We start from the raw sequence: 23992 nt of genomic DNA, 5'->3' as shown, positions 1-23992 counted from the left end.
AAACTCACGAAAGCACGAAAAAATCACTAAATTCACGTTCATTGTTTTGATTTTGACCGCCTGACAACTTTACGGAAATATCAAAGTGATTGTAAATAAGGACTCTGTGACGGGCAACTTATATTCTAATGCAATATATGGATGTAACAATTTTTTTCATTGGCTAAAAGTTGCCGTCAAATCCACAGTTGACCAGGTGTAACTAAGGAGAGACCCGCCATTTTGAATTGATGAATCAACAAATGTTCGATTACTACTATTTAATTGAAAATAAAATAACACCTACCTCGAATTCGATGTTTTAATGTAATTTTATCCGAATTTGAAGCGTACAGGTAACGTAATAACCTCCAGTTTGTAAGTTTTCATGTGAATGACGTCACGTTTAGCCATGACGTCTTTGTGCCAAAATTATTCATGAAGTTTCGCGGATTTTTTTTTATTTGACAAATTTAGACATTTTTTCAAGTTTTATCGTGTTTTTTCTTTTTGTAATGCATTATAATCGGAATAACAGTACTGTAGTTGAAGAGTTGCCACCGTCAATTTTGATTTGACGGTCGCAAATCTCCGTTTTACTGTCTCCGCTCCGCGTCGCCAGTAAAACTGCATTTGCGACCGTCAAATCTACAATTGACGGTGGCAACTCTTCAACTACAGTACTGTTATTCCTTAAATATCCGTGTTTTAAAGATTTTAAGGATATCAAGCTTATCAAGCCAGTCCAGTTCAAACTACTATCACGTGGTACAATTATCATTTACATGTTATGAATATTAATTAGCAAAAGCACTACTCATTTCTGGCTATGCTATTATACAGTCACGTTAATATTATAGTACTCAATACTAAGAGTCCCATGGTGTGTACATATTGTTTACTCATCCTTTCTAACTTATAAGCTTATTTTTTTTAGTATGCTTATAAATTATCAATTGTAAATACATTAGTTTATCTTGAAAGTGTATGTTAAATTTAATGTTTTAATTTTAGTCACTTTGTTTACTTTTAGTTTTGCTTTTAAAAAAGCCTTGCTTGGCACGTAGTTCCATAAATGACCCAGTATATATGTTAGCCATTATTAACTATAAAATGTAATATGTTTAACATCCGGATATCAACATAAGAAACATTTTCTCATGTTTCTTAAGCTTACAACAACATAAAAATACTCAATTTCAAAATCTATTTTTTTTTTGCATGATCGATATGTTTATTCTTGTAACATTATTTTGTGTGTTTTTTTTTTCTCCTTTTCTCGTTAGATCCGTGCGAATGAGCGTTAGTAGAAATTGCCATGCTGTCTACCCGAAATAAATGTCCTGGGTTGAGTTCAATATAGTAGCTGCTATCAATATCTATGTAACAACTTGTTCTATGATATTGCTGTACACGTTCAACAGTCAAAATCTACGTAGCACTACGTAGCCCCTACGGATATTGAACGCAACCCGGCTGTCCATTTGTCATCGATCATTCTACATTATTTGACAAATAACGCGATTTGTCCCGGTGTTGTCTAGTTTCTATAGATAGTAGAGTAGAACAAAATGATAATTAGTTAAATGTGTTGTTTGTCATACTAGTACACCGAACATGCTGAAATGAGTCGGACAAAATATGACACTGATGATTTTTTTAACTGTTTGTCCATCATAATCTTTTTAAATCTAAATGTTCATATTACCCTTGAATTTTTTTTTTTTTAAACCGGAACGTACCTTAGACTCTTATAAAATTCAGATATTCTAAAAAAAAATAAGAAAAGGGGGGACATCTTGTACTCACAAAAATGTGTTAGTGAAGTGCCATTTGTGTAATAAAGCGGCCTGACTTTGAGTCTCGCCCCACCACCACCACCACCAAGCCATCTTGGGAGTGTGATATCACTGCACATAATATTAACATGGAAAGCTAGATCTGATATTATTGGTTAGCTACAACATGTATGTTATTGTATTGTTCTCTGTTACCAGTCTTTTGTCACATTATGTATATATTATGTATTGCCATAGCATGTCCAATATGCTTTTGCAAATAAAATTCATTCAATAACGAACTGTAAACATGTAACTGCGAGTACTTTCAGATCTGTTCATTGTGTCTTTTTGTGTCGGGATGTACATGTATAAGTACGCGGCCACGTCCACTTGTATTTTTGTCCATCTGATGAGTTAAGCCTTTTTCAACTGATTTTTATAGTTCGTTCTTATGTTGTACTGTTATACCACTGTCCCAGGTTAGGGGAGGGTTGGGATCCCGCAAACATGTTTAACCCCGCCACATTATTTATGTATGTGCCTGTCCCAAGTCAGGAGCCTGTAATTCAGTGGTTGTCGTTTGTTTATGTGTTACATATTTGTTTTTCGTTCATTTTTTTTTATATAAATAAGGCCGCTAGTTTTCTCGTTTGAATTGTTTTACATTGTCTTATCGGGGTCTTTTATAGCTGACTATGTTGTATGGGCTTCCCCCATTGTTGAAGGCTGTACGGTGACCTATAGTTGTTCATGTCTGTGTCATTTTGGTCTCTTGTGGACAGTTGTCGCATTGGAAATCAAACCACATCTTCTTTTTTATATGCATTATATAATATTGAATAGACATTTATTTTTCCCTATCTACACTCATGTTGACTTTCGATAATTTAATTATATAGGTATTTAGGTATAGGTAACTGATATATCCTCGATTATTCAACCATGCATTTTAATTCTATTTAAACTGCTCGTATACAGATTGAAATGTCTAATTTCTTCCGGGTTGTACAAAACAAGCCTTGTTTGAACTTCCTAACAGGACAAAAAGTAAGTTACTTGAATTTTTGGAGTAATAACTAAGTTTTTACGTTTCAGTAATGATTTCTTTGTATATTTTCCTAATTTACACATACTTCTCAAATTCATAATAGATCACCAACTACCAACGACATATTTTTGAAACTGAGGATATTAAGGAATAAAATTATTAGTTTTTGTTTTTGACAAATAATTATACATGTATAACTTTGTACTTTCAATATAGTGTAGGTTTCAGTTTGAAATGTAGTTTTGATTCTGATAATAATTTTTTGTACTATATATCGATTTCCAATACATATGGTATCCCTAATGCGTGTTAGTGCGGATACCGTATTAGAAATTCAACAGAATATTAATACTGCGTAAATAACAAACATTATACAAATAACTCATATAGCTGAGAGGGTGGTAGAGCAGATTGGTACCCCGAAAAAAACATTGTCAGGTTTGGCGAAACCAAGGTATATAATTTTACTGTGTTCAATTAATTTGAACGAAGTAAGGCAATCTAATTGAAATGTTGATCTCTGATTACGTTATACTGCATATATGCAGTATAACGTAATCAGAGATCAACATTTCAATTAGATTGGAAGTAAGGAAGAGTTTGATTATTCCCTGCTGTCAAGAAACACAATCAGAAAACAAATGTTTTACATCTTTATTTGTTATAAGAGGTGCTTAGAATAATCAAATATCTCCAAAGTAAAAAATGATTAGAGACAACCTGAAATAACAAGAAACAGGTCGTCAAATCCATGAAACATATCCCTACCAATTGCAATCGAGACAAGACCTATACAATCTAATGCATTTCACATTATTACTAAATATAAATGTATACATCCCAGCAAGTAAAACTATATGTATTTTGTAAGAAGATATATCATGTTGAAAATTGGTACAAACTACCACGACTATAATAACTGTGATAGAAGAATAACTAGGTTCTCAATCTCCTCTTCTTCCTATCTTCATACTTTACTCTTTGCCTTCCAATTCATTATAGTTAAGACCATACTCGCAAGTAGTGTCAAGGGAGAGCCGAAAATCAGTCCCTGAAATTTTCATTCCGGAACGGGAATCGAACCAGGAAACTTTGTGTTAGTAGTCCGATTCGCTAACCACTACACCACGGCTCTTTTCTTTTCACTCCCCCTCTCTCTCTCTCTCTCTCTCTCTCTCTCTCTCTCTCTCTCTCTCTCTCTCTCTCTCTCTCTCTCTCTCTCTCTCTCTCTCTATCCCTCCCTCTCTCTCTCTCTATATATATATATATATATAACTCGTCTAAACATCAACCCAACACTGTTAGATCTGTAAATGGGCTCTATATATCTACTTTTTTCCTTTAACCCTTCTCTCTCTCTATATTCATCTCTCCCCCTCTTCCATCTCTCCTATTTCTATGTTTCTTTTTGTTCCTGTTCCTGTTTCTCTTTTTCTATCTTTCTCTTTTTTTCTTCCTCTCTCTGTATTTCTCGATTTTTCTCTCTCCTTTTTCCCGTATTCTCCCCCACTTAACATAGTTTCATTTATTTACGAACTTAGACTGACGGGTGTTAGAGTGTAAGAAGGCATGGATTCTATATCAATTATGTACTTAAAAAATCATGTACAAAAACTTAAGCAAAGAAATGCTTAGAATTCTAATAATCAAAGAATGTACGTATGTAAAAAATGTTTAGAGCAATGGTTTATCCTTTTGGTGTATATAATCTGTAGAGTTTAAAAAAACCCATATTAATTGAATGTAGATATGTATGATTTTTATCTGTTGTGATGAGCAGCAGAATATAAAACGCAGTCACAGCAATATTCATTCATTTAAAAGTAAAAGGCAAATAAGTTTAATGATTTTTAAAAGTTTCAAGTACTAAAGCAAGCGCAATGAGCGCAAAACATTGTTTACTAATATCATTTCTTAAGAATTATATGTGCAGTGGCGTATATAAGGATGGACGGTTGACTGATTGATATTTCCATGTGTCAGTATCGTCCCGCGGCAAATATTTCATAACAATATAAATGAGCAGGAACTCCAGGAATATTTAATGTGCTAGGGCTTATTTATTTATATATATAGATCTAGTCTTTGATCAGATAGGGCATAATTGTCTACCCACTTTTTGAAATAGTACAGATAAAGAAGTTTTAGTACGATGGCGATATGTCTTTTCTTTATATAGTATTTTGAGTAGTTAGTGTATGACCTTTCCGTTTTTAAAGAAGTACATATGTTTAAGTGATACTCAAAGTATAGTACACATACCTAATAATAAGAAAAAGTCATATTTCAAGTGTATTTCAAAAAAATATTGACTAAAAAATGAAAATGTAAGACGGTCGGAATTCAGACTATTATCAGTCCGTTTATGCTCCCTTTATCAGAATAAATTGTCAAGAAAGTGTGTTGCCCTTTTGATGTGTGTTTTTCTTTCTAGGTTATAAATACAAGACTTGATATATACTTGAATATTAATGTCTACTTTTTCTTCCTTTTTAATATTTTGAATAATTTTCTACTGAACATCCTATTGGGAGATTTTACAGCTTACTATCTAGTACGGATTTGCTCGTCGTTGAAGGTACTACTGTGACCTGTGATTGTCTATGTTCATGGATAACAATACCCGGGTTTATCAACGTTATGGTAGGGTTTTCCCCATACATCAAAATACCTTTTACAGAGGTGTGATTTGGATAGATAGAATTACACCATCATAACAATGAAAATTGAATTGCATCCTGAACTTAATCGTTTTCAATTGATATATATTTTACAATATACCTGTGAGCTCTTTCAATAAAGCGTGTTATAGCATGTATCTAAATAAAAATCGGTAAGCTTCCTCTTCAATAAACTATAACGGTCTGTGAGCAAACGTTATTTATGAAAACATTTAAAGGAAGTAGGAAATATCAATTATCCATCCCTTTTTTAAGAGAGGGATATACCAGAGAATTTATTTCTTCCACTTTTAGATAAAGGCAAAGTACCCGGCCACGTCCACTTGTATTTTTTTTCCATCTGATGAGTTAAGCCTTTTTTAACTGATTTTTATAGTTCGTTCTTATTTGTACTGTTATACCACTGTCCCAGGTTAGGGGAGGGTTAGGATCCTGCTAACATGTTTAACCCCGCCACATTATTTATGTATGTGCCTGTACCATGTCAGGAGCCTGTAATTCAGTAGTTGTCGTTTGTTTATGTGTTACAATTTTTTTTTGTTCATTTTTTTACATAAATAAGGCCGTTAGTTGTTCTACAATGTCATATCGGGGCCTTTTATAGCCGACTACATTGTGTGTGGTATGGGATTAACTCATTGTTGAAGGCCGTACGATGGTCTATAGTTGTTAATGTCTGTGTCATTTTGGTGTCTTGTGGACAATTGTCTCATTGTCAATCATACCACATCTTCTTTTTTATAAACTCTTTTTTCAGCAATATCCACGAACAATATGTTCCTTATAACAATGTATAAAGCAATATTGATTTTATTCCCTATCTTACCTCCTCCGGGGAACTTTATTATAAATACTTCCTATATACATGTACATATAAAAGCGATTTAATTTAATGCATTTGCATTATAAATGCTTTAAATTAAAACTTTTTATATATTTAAAATAAAATAATAAAAAGCTATGTCACGTGTGTGAGAATACTAGCCTGAGATAACCAAGATAACGCATATATAAGGAAACGATGTTCGAAATAAGATAAATTTAGATATGATGTAAACGATACATTTTCTATTAAATATATTTATATATATCCACTTCCTAAATTAAAGAAATCAACTGTTTATAAAAATCCATTCACCCCTTTCTATATTCAATTTGTTAATTCAGATGGAGGACTCAAATGATGTTCAGTTTGAAACATTATCGGATGAATACAGTGCCAGAAGTTTCTATGAGCATTATAAGGATAATCTGCCACAGATGGTCATGGTGACACAGGGATACATGGGAGAGGGCATCTTTGAGACATTTGACAGAGGACAGGTATGTATGATGGTGACACAAGGACATATGGGAAAGGGCATCTTTGAGACATTTGACAGAGGACCGGTATGTATGATGGTGAAACTGGGATATATGGGAGAGGGCATCTTTGAGACATTTGACAGGGGACAGGTATGTATGAAGGTGACACTATGATACATGGGAGAGGGCATCTTTGAGACATTTGACAGGGGTCAGGTATGTATGATGGTGACACAAGGATATATGGGAGAGGGCATCTTTGAGACATTTGACAGGGGTCAGGTATGTATAATGGTGACACAATGATACATGGGAGAGGGCATCTTTGGGACATTTGATAGGTGACAGGTATATATTATGGTGACATAAGGATACATGGGAGAGGGCATCTTTGAGACATTTGATAGGGGACAGGTATGTATTATGGTGACACAAGGATATTTGGGAGAGGGCATCTTTGAGACATTTGACAGGGGACAGGTATGTATGATGGTGAAACTGGGATATATGGGAGAGGGCATCTTTGAGACATTTGACAGGGGACAGGTATGTATGAAGGTGACACTATGATACATGGGAGAGGGCATCTTTGAGACATTTGACAGGGGTCAGGTATGTATGATGGTGACACAAGGATATATGGGAGAGGGCATCTTTGAGACATTTGACAGGGGTCAGGTATGTATAATGGTGACACAATGATACATGGGAGAGGGCATCTTTGAGACATTTGACAGGGGACAGGTATGTATGATGGTGACACTATGATACATGGGAGAGGGCATCTTTGAGACATTTGACAGGGGACAGGTATGTATGATGATGACACAAGATTATTTGGGAGAGGGCATCTTTGAGACATTTGACAGGGGTCAGGTATGTATGATGGTGACACAAGGATATATGGGAGAGGGCATCTTTAAGACATTTGACAGGGGACAGGTATGTATGATGGTGACACTATGATACATGGGAGAGGGCATCTTTGAGACATTTGACAGGGGACAGGTATGTATGATAGTGACACAAGGATACATGGGAGAGGGCATCTTTGAGACATTTGACAGGGGACAGGTATGTATGATGGTGACACTATGATACATGGGAGAGGGCATCTTTGAGACATTTGACAGGGGTCAGGTATGTATGATGATGACACAAGATTATTTGGGAGAGGGCATCTTTGAGACATTTGACAGGGGTCAGGTATGTATGATGGTGACACAAGGATATATGGGAGAGGGTATCTTTGAGACATTTGATAGGGGACAGGTATGTATGATGGTGACACAAGGATATATGGGAGAGGGCATCTTTGAGACATTTGATAGGGGACAGGTATGTATGATGGTGACACAAGGATATATGGGAGAGGGCATCTTTGAGACATTTGATAGGGGACAGGTATGTATGATGGTGACACAAGGATATATGGGAGAGGGCATCTTTGAGACATTTGACAGGGGACAGGTATGTATGATACAGATGTTTGTAAAAATTGCCGGAATTACTATCCAAACGAACCCCTAAAAATCACGCTGTCGTCTATTTGATTTCAATATCAGTTTATAAAAATCTAGTTTTCAAAATGTCATTATGTTTTCCAGTTGTAACATGCTCCCTATTCATACCTTTTATCATTGCATTTCTATATGATTTAAATAAAAAAAAACTTAGTCTTTAGTCTATATCAACGCAACAAATCTGCGTACCTAGTGTTTATTGTGTTTTATTCCTAGAGTCTCCGTCCGTCTGCCCGTCAATCCGTCCTGTTCTTGGCATATCAACGCGTATAAAGTACACAGCAGCATTTCATGAAACTTTGTTGACAATAGATCTTAATGTTGTTAATGTTATTTAAACGTGTTTCTCGTTTCTCGTTTTTTATATAGATTAGACCGTTGGTTTTCCCGTTTGAATGGTTTTACACTAGTAATTGTTGGGCTCTTTATAGCTTTTTGTTCGGTGTAAGCCAAGGCTCCGTGTTGAAGGCCGTACATTGACCTATAATGATTTACTTTTATAAATTGTTATTTGGATGGAGATTTGTCTCATTGTCACTCACACCACATCTTCCTATATCTATAGATCATGATGAAGATGTGGATTTCAATAGCAAGTTATGATTCCGTTTTTGTCTATGAGTTAGGTCCTTTGAATTTTGGACTTTAGCTTGAATATTCTACTGCAACAGTTTGTCTCTGAAACCAACTTATTTTGAACTCGCCAAAATATATCGCTTGCAGAAATAAGTTTAACTCGCGTGACACCCAACAAAGATTAGTGATATATATTCTATTTTTATGTTAATACAATTGCAGGTTTTTAGAATACAAACATATACCAAACAGAAAAGAGTGATTGCACTGGTTGTTTCTGGTGAAAAAGGGATGTACGGGTTACAGGGAAGACAAATTAGTATTCCCGCTGATTATGACGTCAAGTTTCACGTTTTGAAACTAGGAAAATTCAAAGGTTACTTTTAAAATTTGTTCTTATAAAAAAAGTGTGACGTTTAAAAAAATATCATCCATGTAATTGTTTGAAGAAATAAAAAAAAAAAGGGCCGACACCGATTTATCTCTGGCTAGTATTCCACAATTTCAGATTGAAAGCAAAATGATCGGTTCGGCTTTTGTGAATAAAAAAGTTTTGATACAAAAATGCAACTATACTGTGTTGGTATTTTCATTTTATACTTGAAGAAATAAATATGGTAATTTGTTTTGTATATTAAACATATACTTTCACAAACAATTCAACAAACAATTCTGGAAACGATAAATAAGAAAATCTGGGTTCAAATTGAACGTATTGTAGGCTCATTCATTTTACTTCGTAACATAACAAAAGTTACCCCCTTTTTTCTTTTTATTTCAGAAAACATTTTTTGATAGCTGTCTGCTCATAAGATAAATAAATCAATTTTGTTACTATTTTATTTATATGGAAGAGGTTTTTACCATGTTAATACTCCTTTCAAACTTTGTAAAAACTGCACCACATTGTTGTTGAAAAATGCGCTGGGTAATCTAATCTTTATATTATTTTTTTTGTTAGAATTAGCAATGTCCTGGATACATTGTATTTTTCCAAAATACAAAAATCAGTTTTTGTTCCCACACTATTTTGTGCAAAACTACAAAAATGAGATGTTTTTTTCTCACACTATTTTGATCTTGCATACAAAGAAATATATTTGACAATATTATAACTCGATGAAAATTAATCTCCAGGAAACATTGCAGTCTCTTTGTATCAATAAAATAGACAAATAAGATTTTATTACCGTGAACAAGTGTTTTTTTTAAAACCAATCAGTTATCAATTAACATTAAACATCACCGAGGAAAGTTTTGTAGATAAATAGTCCGCTTAACATCTACGTTAAATGTAATCTTTTTCTATGGACACATTTTAGTAGGTAAACCAGCCAGTTTAAAAGAAATCTTGGAGCGCAAAGAACTCCCGTTAGATGTCCAATTTGCTGGAGACGAGAAAGTTTTAATTGGATCGACAGCAAGAACAGCATCCTTTACCTTGACACTTGTCAATACATATGAGGATTTTTATCTGCTTGGGAATGCTATATGTGATGGTGAGTTGATTGATACATATACACTTTGTTATACCGTATAGGCCTTGTATAATCCGTTCAGTCTGATCAAAATACAGGTCCTAGGTCCAAGCTTTGGTAACACACTGTGGGGAAATGGAAGAGTACGGATATTCCTTTTTTTTTTGTCGTAATGGACACTGTCAAGAGGGGCTCCGACATTCGAAAACAAGAACGATCATTAAGTTGCTAGACGGAACGTTTGATGAAAGAGGGACGAAAGATACCAAAGGGACAGTCAAACTCATAAATCTAAAACGAACTGACAACGCCATGGCTAAAAATGAAAAAGACAAAACAGAAAAACAATAGTACACATGACACAACATAGAAAACTAAAGAATAAACAACACGAACCCCACCAAAAACTAGGGGTGGTCTCAGGTGCTTCGGAAGGGTAAGCAGATCCTGCTCCACATGCGGCACCCGTCGTGTTGCTTATGTGATTACAAATCCGGTAAATAGTCTAATTCGGTAGGTCAAATTTATTAAAGGGAAGGGGAGTGTAGTTACGACGTAAGGAACATATGAACTTACATGTTACAATATAAAGTTTCTGCGACAAGATTTAATAACTAACGAAAACATTCAGCAGATATTTTACAAATCCATAAATGAACCAATTGAATATCACAAGTGATATATGCATCCTAACGTTTTCCTTTGAATGGTGGAACCCCGAGTAAATCGATAAAAACTGAAAAACAGCAGCGACACAAAAAGTAAATAAATAATCGTTTCTATCTTAATTTTCACGTGTATCTATTTTGCATATAGTAGTACCAGACTGAAAGTTTGAAAGTCGGCCTATGTCCCAGTAGATATTTAATAATATGCAACTTCTCAATGTCGGATATATTCTGTTTACTTTACAATCGCTTGCGCATTTATTGTACACTCACTTCGTCTTTTCCTGTACGATCGCTTGGTCAAATAATTACATTAGATGTATGTTTCATTATAATACGTTATTCTGAATGGCTAACTAGCAATCGCGTGATATTCCTTAATCAATTGCATTACACTATGCAACTTTTCATTCATGATGACACGAGGTCCCACAATAAAGTGCACAGGTAAATGCAATAAAAACTTGATAAAAGGCGTGTTTTCATGAACCTATAGGTAAAAATGTAATTATAAGTTCCGCGCTTCATACAAAATGTACTTCGGTCAACGCTTTTACACCCCAATAAATTTACAAAAAAGAGCATTCAATTCTTAAATAAATACAAAACATTGAAAGGATTAAGCAAACTTTATAACAATTATTACAGGTAAACTTTATGACAGCGTCACAGCTGTTCCTGCATATCTACCTGACCTTAGGTTTTCTATTGTGAAATCTATAAAAGGATACAGCGATGACCAATATAAGACCTTCATGTCCGTTACTGACCAGTTTGTAAAGGAACATATAACTTTTGACCAATCATTTGGTAACACAGGTAAGAAGTTGATGCTCAAGTATCATACAATTCAATAGCAATACACAATACGTCATAATAAAAGATGAAACATTACAATAACACGTTATAAGTTTACGTCCGAAGCGCTTTTGTGTTATTACCGTCATCAGGAACGCCGAAAGCCGACTATTTGAAAGCCAACTATGCATAGGAACCGAAACCGTCGAATAGCTTCATGAACAAAGAAGACAAACAAGCCGAATCTATCGAAGGTAAACTTTTGAAAAAATAATGATCGCTTGTTTACTTTTGTAACGCAGATCAGAAGCCATTGTTTAATTTATAGCATGCGTAGAATATACATTTTGTTATTAAACTTCCACTTCGTAAAATCACGCATTTCACCAAAAATATCTTGCAACAACATTAAGTTTCAGAAAAGGGAGAATGTTTGGTACCATTAAAACGTTTAATCCCGCTGCCATTGTTTGCACCTGTCCTAAGTCAGGATTCTAATGTTCAGTGGTTGTCAACTGTTTAATATGTGATTCATAAGTGTTTCTCGTTTTTAAGTTGGTTTTCCCGTTTGAATGGTTTTACACTAGTAATTTTTGAAACACTATATAGCTTGCGGTTCCGTGTGAGTCAATGCTCCGTGTTGAAGGCCGATCTGTGACATTTAATGGTTTACGTTATAAATTGTTACCTGGATGGAGAGTTGTCTTATTGTCACTCATACCTCACCTTCCTATATCCATAGCCAATTATGGACACCTGACTGAAGAAAAGTTTGACTGATTAGTACAAAATAGCATAACTAAAATACCGAACTTCAAGAAAATTTCAAAACGGAAAATTCCTGGTCAAATGGCAGAATCAAAATCTTAAAATATCAAACGAATGGGTTACAACTGTCATATTCCTGACTTGGTACAGGAATTTTATTTTTCATAAGTATACGTAACAAATACAATGCAAAAAACCGAAAAACGATGAAAAGCGACAGAGCAAGACAAAGACTGGTTGATCTTGGGTGTAGGTAAGCCGTAAGGACAATTTCATCCACATATTTAGAATCTGCAGTACAAAGTCGATTGTAAGGCCTATTCGATATTGTCAACATCACCACAAATGAAAAGATGGCGGAACTGCGTCTATATCCATTAGTGAGAGGTTTAGTGAGAGGTTTAGCGCTAAACCTCTCACTAATGGATATAGACGCAGTTCCGCCATCAAATCATTTTCTACATTTGAGAATGCCTGTACCAAGTCAGGAATATGACAGGTGTTTGTTGTGTTTTATCATTTGAATTTGCCATTTGATTATTGACTTCCCGTTTTGAATTTTCCTCGGAGTTCAGTACTTTTTTTTTATTATATTACTTTTTTCGTACAAATCCATATTTTTCATTGTCACTGATATGTCATATAAAATAGGTACAATAGGTAGGTCTTGTCATAAAAGAGGCTATAAGGGATGATGGTCGTGGAAATTTAAAATTAAAATAGAGAAAAATAATATACAGAATAAAGAACATTTGGCTATAAATATAAAGATAAGAGAAAAATGGTCAAGATAATTAAAAGCTTAGAATTGAGGACTCCTATCAGACATGCATGACTTTTGTAATACATATTGGCTTGTATTTTCAGAAATTGCCCTGTATTCAAATGAAAGAAGCCAGGAAGTTGAAAGCTCTGTCGTAGAAAGTTATGCGTATATCTCACCATGTGAATACTATAACATCGGGGACCTTCTCAGACATGACAAACCAAAGCCTGCCACAAAAAAGGGAAAGAAAGGAAATGAAAAAGTGTATGATGTATTACGGGTTTCAAAATACGACAACCAAACTTATGCTTCAATGGATGCTGAGCAAACAGATACAAGTGATCTGTCTACGAGTGGAAAGAAAACTGAGGAGTCGACTCGAACAAACCAAATACCTAATACGGATGAAAAGGGAATAGCAGATAAAGCTAACACCCAATCTGAGACCGTAAAGAAAGACCCACCACCAATACCCCCAAAACCACCTCAGTCAATAACGGACAAACCTTCCATTATAACTGCAAATACAGACACCGTTTTGCCTCCCGCAATCGATAACATAACATATATGTCGACTCCACAAACAGAAGAAAACGTAGACAGCAGAGCTGATAACGTTATATCTGGTTATACTGGAACACTGCCGCCTGCTACAGTCGAAACAAAAGAACCAGTTCCTTCAACGAAAGAACAGCCTACAAGACGAGAGCATGAGGTAACTTAAGGGATTTTGAAAGTATACATACCCTTGATAAAAAAAAACAAGTCCAACCTTGAATGAAATATTATAGAAAGAGCAAACAAAGAATATCACCATAACCGGTGTTAGAGATCGTAGTAAACTTGCAAATATGTTTATTTGCGCCGTGTTTAAAGCCTCGCTGTTAATTTAAGGTGATGAACAAGAACAGAAGCACTTTTCCTTTGTTTGTTTATGATTGTACTGCATTGCATATAATGAGTTGGAATGTTTAATTGTGCTTACGATATAGATATTGCAATTTATTTTTATTCAATAAATTTCCAAATTGCTTCACACTTGAATGTTAATAAAATTCGACTATATTGTAAAAGAGGAATTTAAGCAACATCACAACCCGGTGTTTGAAACAATCGCAGCTTTTAACATTAAAGACCTAATTATCTAAGGATATTTGTTTTATTTAAAGGCAGAAATGGTAGATGTTGAGTTTGAAACCGCCAAAGAAGATTACAGTGCTAGAAGCTTTTATGAGCACTACAAAGATAACCTTCCACAGATGGTCATGGTGACTCAAGGATATATGGGAGAGGGTATCTTTGAGACATTTGACAGGGGTCAGGTATGTATTATCGTTACCCTAATTAAAACAGTGAAACCTGATTAATCCGACACCTGAGTATTCCAACGTCTTGCTTTAACCGACACATTTTCATAGTCCCAAAATATGCCTATCCTTGCAGAAAAAAACCCTGAGTATTCCGACATTTTCGTCTTGTCCCCAGTGTGTCAGATAAGACGGGTTACTTTGTAAATCTTGAGACATTTGATAGGGATAATGTACGAATGATGGTGACTAGGTATTGTAATGGTGGTGGGGGGGGAGGGATCTTTAAGACATCAGACAAGTGATTGTTTGTACGATGAAAACACATATATATCTGAGAAAAAGGACATCTTTACGATGTTTAACCAGGGAAAGACAGTATGATGGTGACAGGGATATACGGGAGAGGGTATCTTTGAGACATTTTATGGTGGGAGGTAGGTATAATGGTGAGGTAACATTGAAGACGAAAGTTTTAAGAAATTAGACAGGGGATTGGTAAGGGTCCAAAACGCTATAAAGGAGAAGAAATCAATAAAAACTTCTAGATTAAACAATCAGATTATTAAATATCACTTTTTATAGCAGATGTTTTATCAGCCCTCAGTCAAGTCAGCTCTCGAGCCTAAGGCTTTTGTGGTAGGATTACGGACAACGAAGAAACGGACACTATTTAAAAATTATGAAAAACAATGAGTATTATGTCATTTGTTTTGCATTTTACATGATATGTTTTTCTGTGTCCTAATGACTGTTTCGTACCCTACTTTGTTTTATTTGACACCCAAAACGTGCCATTGATGTGTTTGCCGGAATTTGCCGAATGACATTGAAATGCCATTCGTAGTTACGGAAATGCTGTTAATAAATGTTTCCTATCAGTCGGCTAAGCACAATTTTGGATAATAAAATTGGGAATGGAAATGGGGAATGTGTCAAAGAGACAACAACTAGACCATAGGCAACAACAGCAGAACAGGCCTTCAATAAAGCGAGAAATTCCCTCACACGGATTATAATATTTGATTAACGGAATTAATGCTATCATCATTCTGTAAAAAAGTATAACTTATTTATTGCTATATCTGAAAAAACCTATTCAGTTCGATAGGTGATAACAGAAATAGGTTGAATGGTCAATTTGATAGTATGAAAAGGGATTTATAATTGCAGATCTATTACCTTTCATTATTTTTATGTGCGAACGCCAATCATAATAAGTTTCTCATGTTTTATTTGGGTAGGTTTTTAGAATCCAGACATATTCGACACAGAAGAGAGTTGTTGCAGTCGTAGTTTCCGGTGAAAAGGGGATGTACGGATTGCAGGGAAGAAAAATCAGTATTCCTGCTAATTATGACGTCACTTTTCATATCATGAAACACGGAAAACCGAAAGGTGAGTGACCCCTAATGCTATTTTGAATAATGAATACTGAAGGTCCCATAATGGCATTTTGTAATAAAATTCATAACACTTCGAAAATTAGTGTAATTTAAAAAAATAGTTAAACCAGGTACATTTGATAATGAGCGATCATTTACAATATTATCTCTATTTGGAAGTCTTTGCATCATTACCATTAGTGACCATATCAACAAATATGTTTTTTTACAGGAAAGTCGATTAGACTTAAGGAGATCTTAGAACATAAAGAGCTTCCAATTGAAGTACAGATTTCTGCACATGAGGATCAATATGCAGACCAACAACATCTTGGTCCTTTACTAAGGACAGGCCTATTTACCCTCAGGCTTCTCAATACGTACGATGATTTCTTCCTCCTTGGAAACGCTATCTGTGATGGTAAGTGTGAATCCCAACCGATGGTTGTAGTATTTAGTCTTTATTTATCACGTAAACTTGTTGATTGTAGAACATTTTTGAAAAAATCTCAATTCAAACAAAATAATCTCTGAAACTGACATTATCAAGATGCTTGACTTTTTGACTGACATGTAAAAGGTTAAAAGAAGTGTTTTTGACATTTGAGTTTTTTACGACATTTTGTATCATATTTTACATATCATATTAAATTGATATCAACATATCTTATTGGATAAAGTACGTTTGATAAATATGACAAATCGAAGAATAAAATCGCATAACTTCCATAGATGTATTTTCAAGAAATGTTCATTTTACAGGAAATTTGTATGGTAGTGTAACGGCAGTCCCTGCTTATCTCCCTGATCTACAGTTCTCCATCGTGAAGTCTATAAAAGGTTGCACTGGTGAACAGTACCTCCATTTCCTTTCTGTTACAGACCAATTTGTCAAAGATAATATAACATTTGACCAAACCTTTGGCAATACAGGTATGGCGTCAAGGGTATCAAAGCAATGATAATAAAACTTCATATATTATGTGCGTTCGACTGCTCTCCTGTATGAATCATCATTATCAAAAACCGAAACCAAAACATTGAAAGACAAGGATATATAAAAGTATAACACAAATATCTAACTCACATGCAAATCAAGAGCCGAATTTCAGAAAAACCGAAACGCTATTAACCATTGGAACCAGTAAAAACCAGATGTCATTTTCCTGAGTGACGTGTGTATTTAAAATAAATCGTTATGAATAAGTATCGCGCTATACTCACCTAAACTTTAATTTTATTGCTATTAACATACATCGTGCTACACTTTTCTGAACTTTAGTTGTAAAGGTATTATGAAAAATCGCGCTATACTCACCTGAACATCTGATTGAATCCTTATGAATAAATATCGCGCTTTACTACTTACTAGTACTTGAACTTGACTTGTATTGCTATTAACATATAACACAATACACTCTTCTGAACTTTCATTGTATATTTATAAACAAATATCGCACTATACTTACTAGTATCTTCACTTTAATTTTAAGGTATAAAACAGATATCGTTCTATTCCGACCTTAACTTTAATTGTATTGTTGGTAACATACATTGGATCTTTTATTTAACTTTAATTGTATTAATATTGCCTTTATCAATAGATATTGCAGTAAGCTCAGGTGAATTGTAACTGCATTGTTGTTAAAAGACAATCTGCTATACTCTTCTGAACATGCTGAACCTTGATCGTATTCTTTTGAACAGTTAGCGAACGATATTAACATGAATTGTAATTGTATCGTTAGCAACTAATATCAGGTCTTTACCTGGACCTTAATTGAGCTGATTAGCCATTATGACAAAAGTGTGTCAGAAATCATATCTGATATTCTTCCTCAGTCATAATAACCTTCCACCATTACCGAACTAAACAAAGAAATAACATGACGGGTGCCGTATACGGTACAGGAAATGCTTACCCTTCCGGTGCATCTGATTTCACTCCCGGTTTTTAGTAGAGTTCGTGTTGTTTCTTATTTATTATTCATAGATGTTGATGTAAATGTCCTTTGGTTTTTTGAGTCTTTGTTAACTCCTTCATTTTCATCGTTATTGTCTTGTACTGCTGTAAACAGATATCGCGCTATACTCAGCTGAACTAAAATTGTTTTGTAATGAACTGATATAAGGCCTTTACATACATTTTAATTGGATTGTTTTTGACATATATCGCGCTAATTAAGTCACCTTAACTTATATTGTATTGTTATGAAAAGATACCGCGCTAAAATCACATAAAATTTATTGTACTGGTATTGAATATCGCGCTTTACTCACATAAACTTAGTTGCATTTTTATTCACAGATATTGCGCTATACTCACCTGAACAGGCACATGCTGAAGAAAGCTATTCCTACATATCACCCTGTGAATATTATAATATTGGTGACCTATTGAGAAACAACAAGGCAGAACCAGTCGTCAAAAGACAAAAACAAACAGACAAGGTATTGATTTAAAATGAAATGTTACATTCTTGTTCTTGTCAAAATATTTATCGTATAGATAAAAGAATGTAGTACGGGAGCGACCCATACCCCACAAACGCAACAATGAAAGAACTCAACCTATGCGGAAGGTAAGCAGGTCCTCTATAATAAGTATTTGCTTAATACTTGAACAAATTAAGGATGATTTTAATCTTAATTAGAATACTAGTAGTTCTTTAATGAATTACATTTACTACTATTCGAAATATGAGTTAGGTGCTACATAAAAAAAGGAAGTGCATGAAGTTGAAATAATTATTTCTATAATGTATAAACAAAAAGTATATAAAATTGAGAATGGAGATGGGGAATCTGTCAAAGAGACAACAACCTGACCAAATAAAAAAAAACAGCAAAAGGTAACCAACAGGTCTTCAATGTATTGAGAAATTCCCGCAGACGGAGGCGTCCTTCAGCTGGCCCCTAAACAAATATATACTAGTCCAGTGATAATGAACGCCATACTAATTTCCAAATTGTACACAAGAAACTAAAATTAAAATAATACAAGACTTACAAAGGCCAGAGGCTCCTGACTTGGGACAGGCGCAAACATGCGGCGGGGTTAAACATGTTTTTGAGATCTCAACCCTCCCCCTTTACCTCTAACCAATGTAGAAAAGTAAACGCATAACAATACGCACATTAAAATTCAGTTCAAGAGAAGTCCCGAGTCTGATGTATGACGATGTAACCAAAGAAAATAAACAAAATGACAATAATACATAAATAACAACAGACTATTAGCAGTTAACTGACATGCCAGCTCCAGACTTCAATTAAACTGACTGAAAGTTTATGATTTCATCATATGAACATCAAGCACAATCCTTCCCGTTAGGGGTTTAGTAGCATACCATCATAACATATATAAGAAGAACAATACCCGTGTCATGCCAACAACTGTTTTAGAATAAATGTGTTTAGTTCCGATGCAAAGACCTTATCAGTGACTCAATATTAACGCCAAAATATGCAACCTTTAATGACTTGACAACAGTGTCGTAATTATATCCCTTCTTAATAAGTCTATTCAAAGGTTTTGTAGGTTTCTGAGGTGAATACTGACACCTTTGTCATATTTCTATAAACAATTGGATGTGAAATACCTGAACGTATTAGAAGTCTGCATGTTGAGCTATATTTACGAATGATGTCTTTATACCGATGATAAAATAATATTAAGTAATGTTTTGACTAGTTTGTGATATCGAAAACCCTGGTGTAATAATTTTTCAGTAATACATAAATTTCTCTCGTTAAAATCTAAAACAGTTCATATAAAGAGTATACAAAACCACTTACAATAATTCAACAGAACAATAAATAAAATTGCTATCACATTGATGAAAAATGTGATATTATGCCCAGTTAGAAACGTAATGACTAAGTTGCAACCCATTTATGTTTGTCTTTCCCTGCGTAAGCTTATAAAGAATCCCAATCTATGAGACAATATATTACCCAGCAGAACGGCTTTGAGTTGATTAGCAGCTTGCCAATTATTAGTTGTCATTTTTTACCACTTTTTGGTAGAACAAATTTGCGTCAAAACAAAAAATAGCAAAAATACCGAACATAAGGAAAATCTAAATCAGAAAGTCCCTTACAGTACCAAATGGCAAAACACATCAAACAAGTGAAAACTTGTGTCATATTCCTGACTCAATACAGACATTTCCTGATGTAGAAAATGGTAAAAAAAACCCGGGTTGATAGCTAGCTAAACCTCTCACCTGTATGATGGTGGCATAAAATTCCATATTCCGTCTTCCTGATCATGATGATTGGCTATTTAAACTAGACAAATGCAATAAATCTGCTTAAGATACCACCTGTGTTCAGATACAATGTTTATACTTCAAATTAGATTGGAACATAATGTTGACTACTGCACTCCTATTTGAAACATGTTTACCTTTTTTGTCCATTTGTGTTGTACACACATTGTTTTAATGGAATTTTATGCGACCATCATACAAGTGAGAGTTTTTGCCATTTGGTAAGGGACTTTCTTATTTAGATTTTCCTTAGGTTCGGTATTTTTGCTATTTTTTGTGTTGACGCAACTTGTTCATACGTTTTTGATGTGTTTTGTTATTTGATTTTGCCATGTGATTATGGACTTTCTGAATTGATTTTCTCTTAGTTCAGTATTTTTGTGATTTTACTTTTTATTTGCTAAATTAGGGTTCATTATATTAAATTAAATGAAATACTAACACCAAACAAAATGTACATAAATGTTGATTTAAAGTGCAAAGACGTATACATAGACCAAATTAATATACATAAGTATTTAGAAAAGTAATGATATTAATGTGTAAATGAAAAGATGAATGTCTCAAACATGTATGGACATTTTAATTACAGGTGTACGAAGTAATCCGAGCATCTACAATATCAATGAATCAACAGGAAAGCCAGTACGAAGTAACAATATTCGGCGAAAAAACAGGGTCTACTAGTAATCCAAAATTTGATCCTAATATAATTAAGGACGCCAAAAAGCAACTGCGGAATACAGGTAGTTTCGGATTGCCTCGAAAGAATCAGAATCAAGGAGAAAATAACAATGAAGACCAAAAATCGTTTGCAGATTCGGGAAATACGCTTCTTTCATCGAAGACCAAAGACCAACAAAAGCAGTCAGAAACATCAGTCAAACAAGGAAAGGTCGCATTAGAAAACAAAAGTGATACCAAAAATACGGATTCCTTTTCTAACTTAACACGTAGACCCAAACCAACCAGTCCACATACTAGTACGGACGTACCACCACGTATCCCTGAGAGGCGGTCAATCGTTGAAAATATAGGATTAGTTCGTCCTTCACCATCAACTAAACCTGCAACTACTACGGTTCAAAGGTCACAAACATCGGAACCGGAAGTGGTTGTAGATGTTGCTTCGTTAACTATAGAGGACGTTAGCGAATGGTTAAAGAAATTGAAACTGGATAAATATTCGGGTGTTTTTGAAGAAAACCAGGTTGATGGTTGTATTCTCATGTCTATTGATGAAGACATGTTAAAAGAAGATTTCCATATGAGTCGATTCGAAGTCATGAAACTGATGAAATTTGTAAGAAATGGGCACGTGCCGCGTACAAGAGTAACGGAGAGTTAACTCTATCCAATGTTTGGATATAATGTAACCATACAAATTTTAGTTTTTTATGGATATATATATATGGATACACTACAGCTAGAAATCATGTTTAGCTAATAGTTTTTCAGTAATTAATGCCAAATTTGATTTGCAAATACAATTTGACAAATGCAATCGGCAAGTGCTACTCTGGTGCATTTATGTAGGAAAAAATGTCATTTGCTGTCATCCTTGTTAAATATTATGTTTTATTTATACAAGAAGTATTTTATAAATCATCAACAAAAGTAAAAGAAAACCATGTAATTGCTGTCTTGTAAGAATTACAATAATTCTATTTTACTATAAATTTTGACATTTTTGTGTTAAAAAACCAATCAAAAGGCAAGATTAGCCCCTGCGATTTATTGAAATGGATTCCAAAATGATACACACATTTGAAATAAAACGTGTGTTTAAGTAAAACCTATTCCATCGCAACGTAACTGCGTTACTGAAAACAAATAACAAATTTATTTTGTAGAGTATATAGGGTTTGAAAATTTTCTGACAATAATCCAGGTGTTGTCTTTAAAATTCTATTCTGATACGAGTACTATTACCTTTCACGAAGAGAAAATATATTAATATAGTTCCTATATTTGAATATTTTGTAAATAAAAAAGACGGAAATTAATTGAAACTAAAACATTTAATTTGATTTACCGAGTGAATTATTTGTGTTTTACTAAAAACAGGAACAAAAAATCGAAACAAATCAACTATACTACAAAAAAGTAATATATCATAAGTACCGAACTTTTTTGTTATTGCCGGCTATAGCTTTCACTTGTATAACCAAACTACAAGACAAACACTTTTAATTTTTTATTACCTTTAGCAGAATGTGACTGCACTTGAATTGTGGTACATTTTTATCAGGAGATGCATACTCTGCTTACACATCTAGCCTCGTTTTAAAACATTTCATGTAATTCAGATTGGAATTACAGAGGGGGGGGCAAGGGGGGTCCCAATAACAGCAAAACAGTGAATTGATTTGGTGAAAAACAGATAACAAGGAATTGAAAAGGGACAATAACAGATAACAGTAAATGAAATATGAAAATAAATCTTTTCAGGACCAATCCAGTAGACGACTCGTAGATCTTAGTATTTAACTTGTGATATGGACATAGAAAATTGTAATTTGTGTAAACAAAACGTTTCGGCCGTTCAGGCAGTTCTGCCTTGGTGGATTTTTGTCCGTATCTTGTACAGTAAGTTAGAGTATGCACTTTCAGAATTTTCTGAACGAAATTGCTAGTTTCTGTTTTTGATATAGGGATATTTTTAATCTAGGGCATTTGACAAAATGTTTTTGGAAAGATTTTTATGATTTAGGTTTTTTTATTTAATTTTTGAAAAAAAGTGATGGCAGTGACACTTTGTTATCAATTTGATTTTTAAATATTTTTTTTCTGAAAAGCAATATATATACTTTTAATACAAGTATTAAAAAAACATTGATGCCGACAATATTTTTTTTTATTTAATGACCTCATGATAAAACTTACTTATAAAATACAAAAATACCAAGATCAGTGGAGACAGGACATGTAACTGAAACATGCATGCCAGTTATGGTTATTCTGATAATAGAAATTGACTCAAGTGACAATTCTGATAGTATAATAGAAATTGGACAAAGTGAAAATTTGGATGACACCAAGTGAAACACCAATGATGTATCTTATCATGTGAAATTATAGAATACGGAAAATTTGGGTACATCATTAGAGAAGCTGTAGGATTTTAAAAAGGGTATTTGTCGAAAAATTAAACTGAAGACATATCTGTATTTGCATCAATGGTTTCTGAGCTTCAATTTTCGCCATGTGAAGCAGTTAAAAAGCTTTAAAAAATATGATGGTCAGGGTTCTCTTTCGTGTACATGAAAATAGAGGGAGTTGCACATATAATATAAATGCTAAAAGAAAAATATGTTGTTTGATTCCCAAAGCAATTATTCAAACCCACACCACTTATTAATGTAAAGCAATTCAAAGGAGAAAACTAACTGTTTAATTTATCCACAAAAGAGTGAACGAGAAACTTAGTAACACAGTAACAAACTACAACCACTGAATCCAATCTCCTGATTTGGAAATCGGCACATACAGAATGTGACTGCGTCAACTTTAGCATGCTAGTTGATGTCCAATCCTTCCCTAAGTAGGGACAGTCGTGTAATAGTACAAAATAAAGATTATTATGTGGTCATTGAATAAAAAATCTATAGGATGTACGAAGGCTTTTTTTATAACAAAATTCATACTATAATTG

General features: G+C 34.1%; 1 protein-coding gene across 3 annotated transcripts; it reads left to right on the top strand.

Annotated features, from left to right (window-relative positions):
- The first annotated feature begins 2690 nt into the window (after positions 1–2690).
- LOC134700987 (uncharacterized) lies at positions 2691–22274 on the top strand. 3 transcript variants are annotated; one of them, XM_063562129.1, is made up of 12 exons: positions 2691–2807; positions 6657–6812; positions 9116–9269; positions 10216–10392; positions 11688–11858; positions 13473–14086; positions 14541–14693; positions 15923–16076; positions 16296–16484; positions 16826–16996; positions 18372–18514; positions 20930–22274. In XM_063562129.1, exons 1-12 carry the CDS (start codon positions 2745–2747, stop codon positions 21683–21685), a joined length of 2901 nt encoding a protein of 966 aa, XP_063418199.1. In that variant the 5' UTR covers positions 2691–2744; the 3' UTR covers positions 21686–22274. The 3 variants fall into 3 exon arrangements, with proteins under 3 accessions (XP_063418199.1, XP_063418201.1, XP_063418200.1); XM_063562131.1 differs by lacking the exons at positions 2691–2807; positions 6657–6812 and adding an exon at positions 7818–7868; XM_063562130.1 differs by lacking the exons at positions 2691–2807; positions 6657–6812 and adding an exon at positions 8209–8264.
- Positions 22275–23992: the final 1718 nt, after the last annotated feature.

Source organism: Mytilus trossulus, unplaced genomic scaffold, assembly GCF_036588685.1.
Source record: "Mytilus trossulus isolate FHL-02 unplaced genomic scaffold, PNRI_Mtr1.1.1.hap1 h1tg000210l__unscaffolded, whole genome shotgun sequence".
Classification (NCBI taxonomy): Eukaryota; Metazoa; Mollusca; class Bivalvia; order Mytilida; family Mytilidae; genus Mytilus; species Mytilus trossulus.
The sequence above is the reverse complement of the archived record's forward strand: the minus strand, read 5'-3'. Positions and strand labels throughout refer to the sequence as shown.